The 13,662-nt window shown below is 34.5% G+C and overlaps 2 protein-coding genes across 5 annotated transcripts; one reads left to right on the top strand and one right to left on the bottom strand.

Annotated features, from left to right (window-relative positions):
* The first annotated feature begins 6,073 nt into the window (after nucleotides 1-6,073).
* On the top strand, nucleotides 6,074-9,180 carry LOC140821196 (protein VASCULATURE COMPLEXITY AND CONNECTIVITY-like). Its single transcript, XM_073181610.1, has 3 exons — nucleotides 6,074-6,441; nucleotides 8,072-8,274; nucleotides 8,681-9,180. Exons 1-3 carry the CDS (start codon nucleotides 6,346-6,348, stop codon nucleotides 9,021-9,023), a joined length of 642 nt encoding a protein of 213 aa, XP_073037711.1. The 5' UTR covers nucleotides 6,074-6,345; the 3' UTR covers nucleotides 9,024-9,180.
* Nucleotides 9,181-10,323: 1,143 nt separating this feature from the next.
* LOC140821195 (uncharacterized) lies at nucleotides 10,324-13,341 on the bottom strand. 4 transcript variants are annotated; one of them, XM_073181606.1, is made up of 5 exons: nucleotides 13,177-13,341; nucleotides 12,073-12,688; nucleotides 11,590-11,970; nucleotides 10,656-11,512; nucleotides 10,324-10,565 (listed from the first exon to the last, which is right to left on the bottom strand). In XM_073181606.1, the coding sequence occupies exons 1-5, from the start codon at nucleotides 13,288-13,290 to the stop codon at nucleotides 10,512-10,514; spliced, it is 2,022 nt and encodes a 673-aa protein (XP_073037707.1). In that variant the 5' UTR covers nucleotides 13,291-13,341; the 3' UTR covers nucleotides 10,324-10,511. The 4 variants fall into 4 exon arrangements, with proteins under 4 accessions (XP_073037707.1, XP_073037708.1, XP_073037709.1 ...); XM_073181607.1 differs by having other exon boundaries at nucleotides 10,656-11,503; XM_073181608.1 differs by having other exon boundaries at nucleotides 11,605-11,970.
* Nucleotides 13,342-13,662: the final 321 nt, after the last annotated feature.

The raw sequence follows: 13,662 nt of genomic DNA, 5'->3' as shown, positions 1-13,662 counted from the left end.
CGATATGTACTGTATATTGAAAAAATTCCAAAAAATATTCATGACCCAAAATGTTGGTAATGAGATCCTACCTATGTGGACACTACATTCACTTCATTTCAACGTGTAAGATCTTGCCACACATACAATTTCAAAAAAAAAGTGGGTCCTATATCTGCATAGACAAATCTTGGTCATACATCCTATCATGGGGGCAATGCCCACATGGATAGGATAAAATAAACCCAAAATGTTTTGGTGTCAAGGTGTTGTAATATCACGAATGTTTAATATATTAGCATCATATATTCATGACACACGCAACACATGCGCCTCGTTGGCTAGTCCTAATTTTTGTACAAAACTCTGAAAACAAGACATTAAAAAAAATTTACAATGTGTTAAAATTATATCTTCCATTTTAAAAAATTTATGTTATGTAGGATGCTTCCTAGTTTATTTATAAATCAACTGTTGAAACTTTTAAATGATTAAATATTTGTACATAGAATTTTGAATTTTTAAAAATAAAAATAAAAATCAATCACCTGGTTGATGGAGTCTTATCAAAGTCATTAAATAATAAATGGAGAATTTGAGAGGGGAAATTGATAGCAAAAACAATAAAAAAAGAATTTTTTAACAAAAAAGACATACACATGTATGTCACAAATAGAAAATATAGTGAAACGATTATTTAACAAAATAATACTTATTGATCCAACATATTCTAATTCAATTATTTGAGTTTAAGCGATTATACGCCATTATATGTTGCATGATGTGGGGACCCGGACGCTAATCAAGTTCTTAATCATCTTTGGGACTAATTAACCAATTATAAAACAGGGTCTAAAAATTTTTCTTTTTAAAATGCGGAACGTAGTGAAATCAAACCATATATACATATCAGTATATATAAAATACAAGTCCTGTATTACAACATTTATTCAAACTAGGGTTTGACAACTACTATCAAGTGTTCAACCCTATCTCTAGTCCAAGTCCGGTGCCACCACTCTAATCACGATCTCTCTCTTCATCTCCTGGACCCTGATCCTGTCCCACCTGTTGTCAAGTACACATACAGACAAGACAACAGCCGGATAAACCGGTGAGAATATACTCCCAGTATAAATCAACTAAACATGCAATCATATAAACAATATAAAGCATGTAATCAGGTAACAGATATATGTAACAAAGTCTGAAACATAATCAATATCAAACTGTCGACAATACTCGTAGCTACATCATTCAGACTAGACTCAATCCTAGTCTAGGGATCCCGATTCCAGAAGTTGGCATGCGTATATCGACTAGCAGTAATAGAAAAGACTCCAGTTCTATCCACGCCGATATGGTATCGATCAACAGTAATAGAAAAGACTCCAGTTCTATTCACATCGATACGGTATCGATTACCAGTAATAGAGGAAGCTATTATTCTATCCACATCAATATAGTACCGATTAACAGTAATAGAAACAGCTACTCTAATTCTATCCACATCGATATGACATCGATTAACAGTAATAGAAGAGCTACTAATCTATCCACATCGATACAATACTGATTAACAGTAATAGAAAAAGCCACCATCCTATCCACATCGATAGCCAAACATCCAGTGACAGTCTTTGGCACAACCGCCAATACACAATCTTATGACATCGTGCAATGTGCCCGTGGTGATCCCACCACTAACGGCACTTCTTTCATAAGATTACTCTTCTAATACCTGTAATCTATAACTCAAGAAAACAAGTATATCATCAATCTATGCAAATATCAATGCAATAAAGTAAAGTATGTGATTTAGGGAAACCCAAGTCTAAACCGACTCAAGTCGATCTCCCAATACCACATTGACTTATATCTTTCTTTCGTCGGTTTCTGGCTCAGTCGAAGTCCTGAACTCACAATCTGTCTGGTACTGACAATATCAATAATCTCATATCAATATACCAGTCAATTCCATAACAATCTGATCAATCTGGATTTAATTCAAATCAACGGTATAACGGTACAATCTCAGTATTCCCGTCAATACCATATCACCAGATATTAATTACAAATCATAACTCATATCCATTACAGTATGTAATTCATTCATAATCCAAATCTGTCCGGTATAAATCAATATACCCTAAAAATTCATAACAATTCCATAATCAGTCCGTTTCTCAATCTGACTTCCATTCTACGATGTCTAACATGTCAAGCACATCATATATGAATCCTATTCAATTCTGACAATAGCATAATTTCAAAGCATGTCAAAACGTAGCAAAACTTATGTCAAGTTGTAGCCTACGTCGATAGGATTACCGTATCGAAGTCGGATTACGATTTGGACGGACGGATATTGCACGGTAGAATTTTGAATCGTACGAAGCTAACTTTCCCCTCAATTCACTTCTTCTCTCTGAATACTGAAGGAGACTTACGCTTTGTTCTATATATATATATATATATATATATATATATATATATATATATATATATATCATGCATGAAATGCTACGTGTCTCCTCCCAAATTTTGCCCATTTTCTCAAAATTTACGAAAATGCCATTGCCAATATTTACGAAAATGCCATCCATAATTACGAAAATGCCATCCAGCAATGTCATTCAATAATTACGAAAATGTCATCCCATTTAAATTAAGTATTTTTCCACTTAATTACAAAAAAACCATCAATACGATTTTATTTTCGGGGTCTCACAACAATGATAACATCTCGGGCCTTACACATGAAATACCTACCTTGTTCATTGTTTTCATTATACAATTGTTGCAATTCAATTGGAGATGAAATAGGTTCTAATTTTGTGCGACCATTTTTGCAGCACGGTTTAGGTGTTTTATCATGAAAAATTAGAGCTTGACAGTATAAACAAATTGCTGGTTTGCATGTACAAATGACATCAACCATTATGTGGACTATTATGGATTTTTTTTGCTAGATTACGATATCGATGTCGACGTAAATGGTGTTTTTTAGCCCTAACAATTATGTTGTTTTCGATATTGCTATATCATGTAGTTATATGTTGATTTTACGTGCCTTATATTATACATAGATGAAATAATGTAAAGTCATGAGAAAAAATGTCACATTTTACGTCAACGGTGTATTTGAATTTAGTAGATTACCTTGATGATTTAAATCAGTTAGAAGTTGACATATGCTAGTACTCCCTTGCTCAAAATTTGATGTAATTGTTTGATAAGGTAATATCTGTATACGACACACTTGTCCAACCGTAGTTGCGGTGATTCTTGGCATTAAAAGTGAATGTTAAATAATTAATATTTGGTTGTTCAAATTATTAGATAAGAAAAATATTTAAATGATGATGTTAAATAAATAAAATATAATTATTTTATTTATTATATGTGGACGTAGTATCAAATTTTGTCTTGCATATCGTTTAATATAATATATAAAAGAAATGTTTAAAATCGTCTAACCTGTGCAAAAGAAATTTACCACCTTGATTTGAAAAATTTTCCATTATTGCATGCGTTGTGGTAGTCGTAGTGAAATTGTCGTTGAGAGAATTGAAAAATGTATAAGAACATTATATGCTTGTATTATAATAAATAAATAAACTTCTGAAATAATAATATATAAATAAGAATGGGTGATTGAGTTATATAAAATTAAAAGTACCAAAAATGAAAATAATGAATGACAAATAGGAATCAATACATATTTTATTTAACATACCATTCAAATGTGTAGTAACATCTGCCATTTCAAAGTTGGATTCATCAGAATATGTAGAATGTGCACTTTTATTTATACATCTTTGGTAGTCTGACTGTCGTCGAGCTAGATTTGTTTGTCGCTCATCTTCTGTCAATAATTGTCTTTGTGCTCGTCGTCGCACTGTGTTTAATTGACGTCTTTCATTGTCATTGTGATTTGTATGAGTAGTAGCCCGTGTAGGAAGAGAAGACATTAAAGCTAATAGTATTTAAATCTATGACAATATTTAGAAAACAAATCTTAAATATTAGTCTCGACATGTTTAAGTTTCAATAATTCAAGAAACGCAATAACAGATTCACCAAATACATGAATATACCAGCATTACATCGATATACATTGAAGAAAGTTGATGGTAAAAGATGGTAACTTGTTTAATTGGATAAAGTATTGTGGAAACATGAATAAGATTTGAGATGAGAGGTTAGTCTCATACAAATCATTTTTTTATTCAAAATACATATTTTGTTTTTATAAAATGTAAAATACAACAAGTCTCAAATATTATATCATCATAATACTATACATTATCTTGTTACAAAATGATAATGTCAGCTGTGAGAACAACGTTAGGAAGGAACATGAAAATCGTGTACCAAATGATACACGGATGCCGTGTGCTACACATTCCAAACAATATACACAAAGTAAAACCCAAAAGTGAAAGCAAAAGAAGAAAAACATACAGATACAATACCTCTATGTAAGAAGGAACCTTCGGCTTGAAAAAAAATATACCTCAGTTACAGCAGTACATCACAATAAAGAAGAAGTAAAGAATCAGGGATGAGGAATACCGTTAGAGAGGAGAAGGAAGAGATTGTTTGTCCATTCAATTGATAAGGCAAGGAATTCTTGACAACTAAATTTCCTTAAGAACATAATACAAACACCTGCAGTGCAATTTGCAACCATATTTCTCACGAAACCCATAATTTCAAGAAAAACAATCCCAATACACAATCACACATTAAAAGCTTAATATTTTGAACTGATAAGCTAATCAAAGAGATAATTTACTTTGAATGGATTCAACACATAATCTTCGCAAAATCCACGTTTCAATACCCTAGATGAATGCGAGAAACACCAGATTTCAATTAGATTTTAGGTTTCAGTGATATTGACGCTAATAGATTTATGATACAAACTCAAGAAATCGAGGAAGAAGAAAGGCCATAACTTTATTATGTGCTTATATATGAGAGAAGTTTTGGAATAGAGAAGAGATCATAAGTGCATATAGAATCGTGTTGATTAGGAGAATAAAATATTCTGTGGAACAATTTTGAGCGAAGAAAATATTATTGTGGAGTTTGTAGTGAAGTAAAAGGGCAAAAGAGTAAAAAGATCAAGAAACTTGGTGTCCTCAGTAGAAGCGGTTTTTTTGACCTTCTGAACTTTAATAAAATAGTAGAACAATTTTATTGAAATAGAGAAAACCCTTGAAATAGAGAAAACCAACCAGTGAATTTGAATAACTGCTCCGAGGACCACCAAGAAACCACAAAGTATGCACAGAGAAGCCATCACAAACAAAATCAAACATTTATAGCCGATTCTTACCTGGATTGTTGGTCTTCAGGAAGAAAAATTCGGTCGATAGTGAGTGCGATTGTGCCTTATGTTCTTTCTTTAAAAGAGTTGGAGCGAAATTTTGTAGAATTGAGGTGATTCAGTTTAGAGGATATGGGCGGAAAGGTGCCGACTCATATTTGGATTCTACAAGTATAATCAGGGGAAAAAAAGGATATAAATAATTTGGTGTCTTTCTTGGCAGTTTTTATAATGTGCTCTACTTTAATAAAATAGAATAGATAACATATTTTGGTGTTCTCATAATAATAACAACACTAAACATAGACAATAATTTAAATATTATAACAACAAAAAATAAAATAATTAATAAAATTAATTTTTAAGACCTGTTCATATGAAATTGATGATAAAATCAACGTAAAATATTACAACCTAAAAAGATTAAAAATTATCATCATAAAATAACATTAGAAAATAAAATTATTACAATAAAATAAAAAAATAATAAATGCATGTTCACGTAAATTACCCAAAAAACAATGCTGCTTGATAGAAAAAAGAAGAAGCAATGTTCCTAAAAACTTTCGGACATAAATTTTATATATATAAAGTAAAGAGATGAGGATGAGAACTACTTGATTTTTTGTATAAACAATGCTGCTTGATATATATATATATATATTTATATATATATATATATATACACGAGGCGGTCAGGCGGTCACCCGTGAATTAATTCAAGGGTGTTCAAAGTTATATATATATTTTAAAAGCTTGCACATGAAACACCTCTCTTTCTCTCTCGAAGCTCACCCGCCGTCGATTTCACAAATCGTCCTTGTTTCGCATTTGCTTAATCTTTAAGCTTGTTTCCATACAATCGAACTAAGAATCCCAAATAGACCATTTTTACCGTCTTTGTTTTTTGTTTTTACTTTGTTCTACGAATTTCCTTAGGGAAGATAAAGGGTCGCTTCAGTATTTCCAACACCGACTTTACAGAGAGTAGATATAAGGGTTTTTAGACAGAGATTCGAGGGAAAAAAATGGAAAAGAAAGTCTTGATAATATGCTGTGTTGTAGGGCTTTTGGGATTGCTGTGTGCTGCTACGGGCTTTGCTGCGGAGGCCAAGAGGATTAAGGTAAATGTGAATTTGTTTACTGACTATAGCTGTAGATTTTGTTTTTTGTAGTTTTTTTGATGGGATTCTTCTGTGTTTTTTTTTTTTTTTTGGGTTTTGTTTGTAGCTTGCTTGCTTCTTTTTTCAATCATCTCGCTTGATTTTTTTTAATCTTATTTATTTTAATTATTTGGAAGTTGTCAGTTACAGTGGAAAACCCTTTATTTTGGGTACTTACAAAAGATCTGTTCAAGCAATGACTGCTTTCAATGTTGGGTCATGGTGTTTGGTTTTGTTTGCTTTGTTGGAGGGAGCAGATTGTATTAGCATTTTAATATGATTTCGCTATGGAGTATTTGAATTTGTTTTTTTTTATTCTTAAATCTCTTTTGCAGATTAATTGGCGAATGTTTTTTGGATGACTTATAATTAGTAGAAGTTTTGTAGGTTGGGCGTGAACTACTTGTGAATTATGTTTGGTTAGGCTCTAATGTTGCCTTCTTTCCTGGGAAAAAAAAAAGAACTATTATTTTATGAATATCAGATCCCTTAACAAACCAAGTTTAACGCAATCCTTCTTATTCAGTGATACCATATCTTCCTATTAAGTGACACCAAATCAGGCCAAAGTCGTCCTACAGAATTGGATTGTGTCTTTATGGTTTGAGCCCTTCTTTGTTATCTAAATTCCTTTTGACCATATTAGCAGTAAGTTGAATTGGGCAATGATTGGGGTGTTAATACAAATATCTGTCAACATCTTTTTCGTAATTCTTCACATGGTGGTTCCTTTGGCATTCTTGCACATTATATAATTGTGCTGGCCAGGAGTATCCATTGTTGCACCTCTCTAGACTAGGTGGGTACCGTGATTGCTTTTTACGTACGTGGGTCATGGAGTAATATGTTATTGAAGCTCATGTGCTCAAAGAGCGTCGTGATACTTAAATATTTTGTTAGTCTTTCTTAGTGCACATATCCACGACCACGTTGAACATTACGTTGTTTTGCCAACCTTTTGTGCGAGCAGTTTTGGTTTGTGAAGCCTGCACAATGGGACAAATGTATTTCTCTTAATCCTTAATGATTTACTATGATATTTTTGACTGTTCTGGAGTCTTTAGAATGCATGGACAGCATGGTTCATAGACTTATAATTGATTTTAACTAGTCCATGTTTCAAATAATTAAAATTGAAAACTAGAGTGGAGTTGGTGTAATTTAGCAAATTGGAGTAACAATAAATTTGTGTGACGCTCAGCCAATATAATTGAAGTTCCCCTGTTGTTGCTTTTAAATTTTTAATGCTTTTGACTATTTTTATTTTCAGTATCTTTTCATTTGTAATTTGTTCTTGAGTGAGAACTTTGTATAAAAGGCTATAAGGTTAGACTCTGCCTAAAAAGTAGATTTGAACACTAGATTCAAGATGAACCTTTATACTAGTTTCTGGTCGAATGATGCAGTTTAAATGAATTTTAAATATAAAGGGTATGTTTGATTTCCTTCTATATATCACATAATTCTCTAAACACAATACACGGGTAACAAGAATCTTTCTATTACTTGCGAGGCAGGTATTTGTGTTGACCTCTGTCTTGTGCCCTTAGTCTTAGTCAAGTAATCATTTGGTTCCTTGTTCATTATACAGAGTTCTGATGTTAGTTCTTCCTCTGCCACTGAATGCATTTATCCAAGAAGTCCTGCTCTTGGTCTTGGATTAACCGCAGCTGTCTCTCTCATGATCGCGCAAATTATAATCAATGTTGCTACTGGATGCATTTGTTGTAGAAAAGGGCCACATCAATCAAACTCTAATTGGACTTTAGCACTTGTTTGCTTTGTTGTCTCCTGGTAATGATCAGAATTTTTTCCTCTAATTCTATGCACGTGAAATGACTTGCTGTCAAGTGCAAACTCTCGAAACTTTTACAGAGTAGTTTAGATGACCTATATGTTGCCAAACTATATTTCTGTTTGATGGACTTCCACGGCTTATCACCATATATCAGCAGATAATATTTTTCATGCTTAATTCTAGTTTTCTAGGCTAGCTGTGTGAAACCTGAACTCAAAATACTTTTTGGGATTATAGTTTGCATATTTGTTACATAGAAAAAGTATGTAAGTTAAATAGGAAAAAAGTTTATAAGCCTCCGACCTCCCTCCCTAAATTGCTACTCGCTTCCCCTTGAGACTCATCTCATAAAATACTCAATTGTTGTTTAGTGCAGCTTGTTTCTGACGTGATGTTATGCAGGTTTACGTTTGTAATAGCATTCCTTCTGTTGCTAACGGGCGCAGCACTCAATGAGCAACACAGTGAAGAGAACTTGTACTTTGGCAACTACTACTGTTATGTTGTCAAACCAGGTGTTTTTGCTGGAGCTGCCGTCTTATCCCTTGCCAGCATCTTTCTTGGGATCGTCTATTACATTACCTTAACTTCCGGAAAAAACAGAACTGGTCCATGGGGTGTGTCTGCTCCGCCTAGTCAAGGTGGCATTGCCATGGGACAACCACAGTTTCCTCCGCCCCAACATAATGCTCAAGGTCCTGTTTTCGTGCATGAAGATACTTACACAAGGCGTCAGTTTGCTTGAAGACTCTCTTGTTAATAGGAGTTTAGGTAGAAGGCTTTGTCGATTTGACTGAATGAAGCACGTATATTGCTGTCTGAACATCGTCATAATCCATGTTCTTTAAAACCAATGTTTATTATATGAACTTGTAAGATATGCGATTGAGATTGTTTTATTACATGAACTTGTCAGATAGGCGATGGAGATTGATTTCAACACTCTTAAATTTGAGGGGATAAAAGTAATCGAAGATCAAGCGATTCCAAATTTTATGAGTCCAAACATGATAAAGTTGAAATATTACGTTTGGAAATTCAAATTAATTAATTTATCCTATGTTGTTAAACACATGTTTTGCCATACCTGCTCCAATTTATCACCCCGACTATTTTTCATTTAGAACATGTCTATTGAAAGAAAGAATTTAATGAGAGTCAACTATGCATGAGAAGAAAATAATAATTACCAGGATTTTATTGTTTTCAGACAAGGTGTTTTTAAACTCGTTAAATTGTCTCTGTGACTTGGATCTTTGGTTTATCGAACATATAAGTTTGTCATTTTAGCAAGTTCTCCATTATTTGAATCACCTAACAGGCAATGGTGACATTGCCATAAACCGCAAACCAAAGATCGTAGACCTTGAGAAATCAAAATGCAAAGCAATCCAATTCAGCTTTTGCTTTCATTCCCCAGTCTGTTTGTTCTGTGGAAGCGCTTGCTGAGCTGATCTCATTATCGCCTGTGCGACTCAACCAATTCAAACCAAGTCTGGATTTCGAAATCTACATCATAATAAGAGTCAGATGACTCAAGACCGTGGTTTTGTCGATATTCTCAGCAATGTTTTACTCTCTTTTGTAAGAACCAGTTTACTACCGCAACTTCTTGTGTTCTCTTTGTTATCCTAAACATCAGCAATCTTTTTCACTCTAGCGGATGCCTTGCTCGCAGATTTCTTGGTTGGTGTCAAAGAGTTTAGTTGAACGGTAAAACTTGAATCAATTGCTGTAAATTTTGGTGGAATGGAAACTACCTGGTTCAGCTATTATTATTCCAGAGGTCTTGATTTCTTTACGGAACTAACTTTGTAACATTCAAAAATAACAATTGTTGTTATTAGCATACATTGGTATTTTCACTAATTCCATTAAGATATCAAGATCCGTGTTTTGCTAAACATTAGGTTGGTGGTACTTGTTGCATCAATATAATTCAAGCTTCGAGCCTTATTCAAATTCAATCTATTTTTTTTTACTTGAAATGGACTCGAATTGAATTGATTTTAATATCCCATCTATTTTTGATACGAGAACAAAACTCCATTATTTGATTACCAAATAGGTGAAGATGACATTGCCATAATCCACAAACTAATGATCATAGGAGCTTGAATTCAAAGAGGAGCAAACCAAGAAGGTTTCATAAACTCCTATGCAATAACCAAAATAAGGTCCAAGAGAAACCGCAAAATCAAAACAATGCAGAAGCAAATAAATCCCTTTCGGTTTAGTTCCCCATTCTGTTCTCTGGAAGCGTTTGCAGAGCTGGCCTCGTTATCGCCTGTATCATCCGACGAAAAACAAAGTCAAGGAAAAATCTACATAACAATAAAAAATAATGGATGATGACACAAGGGGGTTGAGATCACACCTTATTGCCATTGTCATCTTTGCTCGATTTATTTGTGATCTGTAGTTTCTCTTTCAACATCTTGGTCAGCTTTCTCATACTCAGATCACTCAAATCCATGTTTTTGTCTACATTCTCAGCAATGTCTTTGGCTATTTTTACGCTCTCTTTTGTAAGAACCTTACTACCGCAACTCCCAATGTTCTCTTTGTTATCCGAAACATCAGCAATACTTTTCACTGTAGCAGATGCCTTGCTTGCAGATTTCTTGGTTGGTGTCAACGAGTTTAGTTGAATGGTAAAACTTGAATCAATTTCTGTAAATCTTGGTGGAATGGAACTGCCTGATTCAACTTTTATGCCAGAGGTCTTGATTTCTTGAAGGAAATCAGCATTCTGAAGAATAGGAGAATGAATTGTTGCAGCACTCTCTGAACCACAAAAGTCTTTGATTGGGGAATTCTTTATGCTGGCAGGTACATTTTCAACTGCATCTGAAGAAGGTTCGTCATCTACAGCTTTTTCACTTGCTTCAGTTTGTACATTTTCAACTTCATCACATAAAACTTTTCCAAGTGGATGTGCTTCTCTACTGGATGATCTTTGAACTCCACATTCTGTGCCTTTAATTGGGTTCGACTCCTTTCCAAGAAATTCAGCATTCAGATGAAGAGTAGAATCAACCGTTCCTCCCTCCGAGCAATTAAGCTGCCAGCTTATGTTGGTAAGCACACTCTCCGATACCTCCTCCTCAGCAGCTATTATGTTTCCCACCGGCTCTTCTTCACTGGCTTGTTTCACTCCATTACCCACTTCATTAGTCGGGTTCATTTCAATTTTTTTTCCTACCTCATCTCGCTTCACATCATCTGCAAATTCTTCAGACATGACCATATATCAAGTTGAACTAATCAATTGCAAAATTATAAACATATATTTTTAGCTAGTAATATACTAGGAATTGGCATACCATGGCCATCTTCAACATAGTCATTGCTCTCATTCAGTGACATTTCGACATTTTCACCATTAGAAGGTTCTGTTTCATCGGCTATCTCCCCATCCAGCTCTGAACCATTAGAAGGTTCTGTTTCATCTGCTATCTCCCCATCCAGCTCTGAACCTGTCTCACAATGGACGTTTAGTTGTTCATCTCCTGCATCAATACACTGATCCATCTCCAGGTTATGATAGTCAGTTTCAGAGTTCTGGCTCAGTTTATCTTCCACATGGCTTTCATCATTCTCATCTGATATATCTTGTTTGTGACCTGAAGAAACTTCTGTAACATCCATTCTCCTAAAATTCTTCTCCGAGGATGTTTCTACTTCGATTCCTGCAAGATTAAACATTACAGAATTGTCAGTTGTCACTAAACTGAGGAACTCATTCAATACTTAAAAAAGGAAAACATGAAAAACAAGGAAAAAAAAAATACCAGTAATTTCTGATACTTTATGCACACCATCTGAGACCTCTTTCACGTTCATCTCCATATTATAACCTTCACCTTCTTCTTTCATAAACAAATCACTCCTCAAAATCTCGGGCTTTTCATTCTTCACCTCACTCGATATCTCCACATTCTTCTCTGCCAACCTTGCTGATCGACGAGTGCTATAAACTCTCCTAACCTCACTCTCCTTCTTCATTCCCCTTCTCCGACCAGTAACTTCCAATGCTACGGGAGTCAACGGAACACCCTTTTTTTCGTCCTCTTCTGCGCATTCCTTAAACTGGGACTCCATTTTCCTACAAGCTGAGGCAACTGGAACCCTCCTTCTCGAAGGTTGGGCCACCACTGTTGGAGTTTCGGTTGCATCAGCTCTTGATTCCTCCTTGTTTTTGGCCTGGGTTTTTCTAGCTGTGCCCCGTGTCCTAGTCATTGGTTGCAAAGTTTGGGGCTCTTCTTTTGCAGTAGTTCTCCGGCGTGTAGTCCTACCACCAGTTGGAGGAACATATGGAGATGTTACCTCTAATTTTGCAGGGGATTCGACTGATGATTGTGCTGATTCGGATTCCTTGGGTTGTGAGATCTCCTCAATCCCTTCAACCTTCAACAAAATGTACATGGATATTTTAAGAAAATGGATTTAATCCAAGAATAAAGAGGAAAGAAACTGGATCGACAATGACAAGTTACAGGGAACCACACAATGATCGACAAAGATCGGTTCTCTCAACTCTTTAACACACATACATTTATTCGTTGATAAGTTAAATCCGAGCTAATTGCGCAATCAAATTAAAATTCACTGTAATTTAAAGGAGTTTAGAACTTCAAACATCAACAGATTCTTAATCGTAACCTTTCATATTCTCCCTAGAAACAGACAGATGCCCAACCGCAATGATTTTTATCTTATTTCAACAACAATTACTAATAATTACATGAGAATAACCACCGGACACAGATGAAATCTTCGATCTTACATCCAACAACATACAGAAAAAGACCAGATCAAAAGACAAAATCTAAGTGCATCTGGAGGATAATTTAAGTAGCTAAAGACCAAAACAAAAACAAAAAAACAAAACTTACAAACTCAAGAGATTTGAGAGCGTCAGCCATCGCAATATTGGTCATGTTAGCTGGAATGCTATTCCTCTTGCACAGAGATTGCAACTCCCTCCTCGTAAGACTCTGAAATTCCATTGCTTCCTCGCAGATTCTGAAAATTGACAGGGTGAATTTTGAGCTGGCTTCTCTGATGAGCGGCGAGAATGAAGTATATCATATATATATAGCCTGCGCTGGGGAAGACCCTAGAAAATATTACCGTTGGAGCTCAGATTTCAAATTTGAATATTTTCCTTTTTCTAAATTATGGATTAATTGGTATTTAACGGGCCGGATCATATTGCAACTTGGTTCTTGATCTAATTCAATCTAAAAAATATTAACCGGATTCTATTTCAAAATAATTTTCTCTAGTTTTTAGTTCTAGTTAAATTTTACATTTCCGCAATTGAAATAAATTAGGTTTGGTTGCATTTGAATCGATGGATTTCAAATGTATTCAAATAT

Source organism: Primulina eburnea, unplaced genomic scaffold, assembly GCF_022965805.1.
Source record: "Primulina eburnea isolate SZY01 unplaced genomic scaffold, ASM2296580v1 ctg451_ERROPOS252312, whole genome shotgun sequence".
In the NCBI taxonomy this organism is placed as follows: Eukaryota; Viridiplantae; Streptophyta; class Magnoliopsida; order Lamiales; family Gesneriaceae; genus Primulina; species Primulina eburnea.
This window is presented reverse-complemented; position numbering and strand designations above follow the sequence as displayed.

Excerpts from the sequence above, each read along its gene's own strand:
- LOC140821195 (XM_073181606.1), bottom strand. The coding sequence starts at position 13,290 with ATGGAATTTCAGAGTCTTACGAGGAGGGAGTTGCAATCTCTGTGCAAG. Across the intron at positions 11,971-12,072 it reads TAAAGTATCAGAAATTACTG|GAATCGAAGTAGAAACATCC; the intron begins GTATTTTTTTTT and ends TTAATCTTGCAG. Across the intron at positions 10,566-10,655 it reads AAGATGACAATGGCAATAAG|GCGATAACGAGGCCAGCTCT; the intron begins GTGTGATCTCAA and ends CGGATGATACAG.
- LOC140821196 (XM_073181610.1), top strand. The coding sequence starts at position 6,346 with ATGGAAAAGAAAGTCTTGATAATATGCTGTGTTGTAGGGCTTTTGGGA. Across the intron at positions 6,442-8,071 it reads CGGAGGCCAAGAGGATTAAG|AGTTCTGATGTTAGTTCTTC; the intron begins GTAAATGTGAAT and ends TTCATTATACAG. Across the intron at positions 8,275-8,680 it reads GTTTGCTTTGTTGTCTCCTG|GTTTACGTTTGTAATAGCAT; the intron begins GTAATGATCAGA and ends GATGTTATGCAG.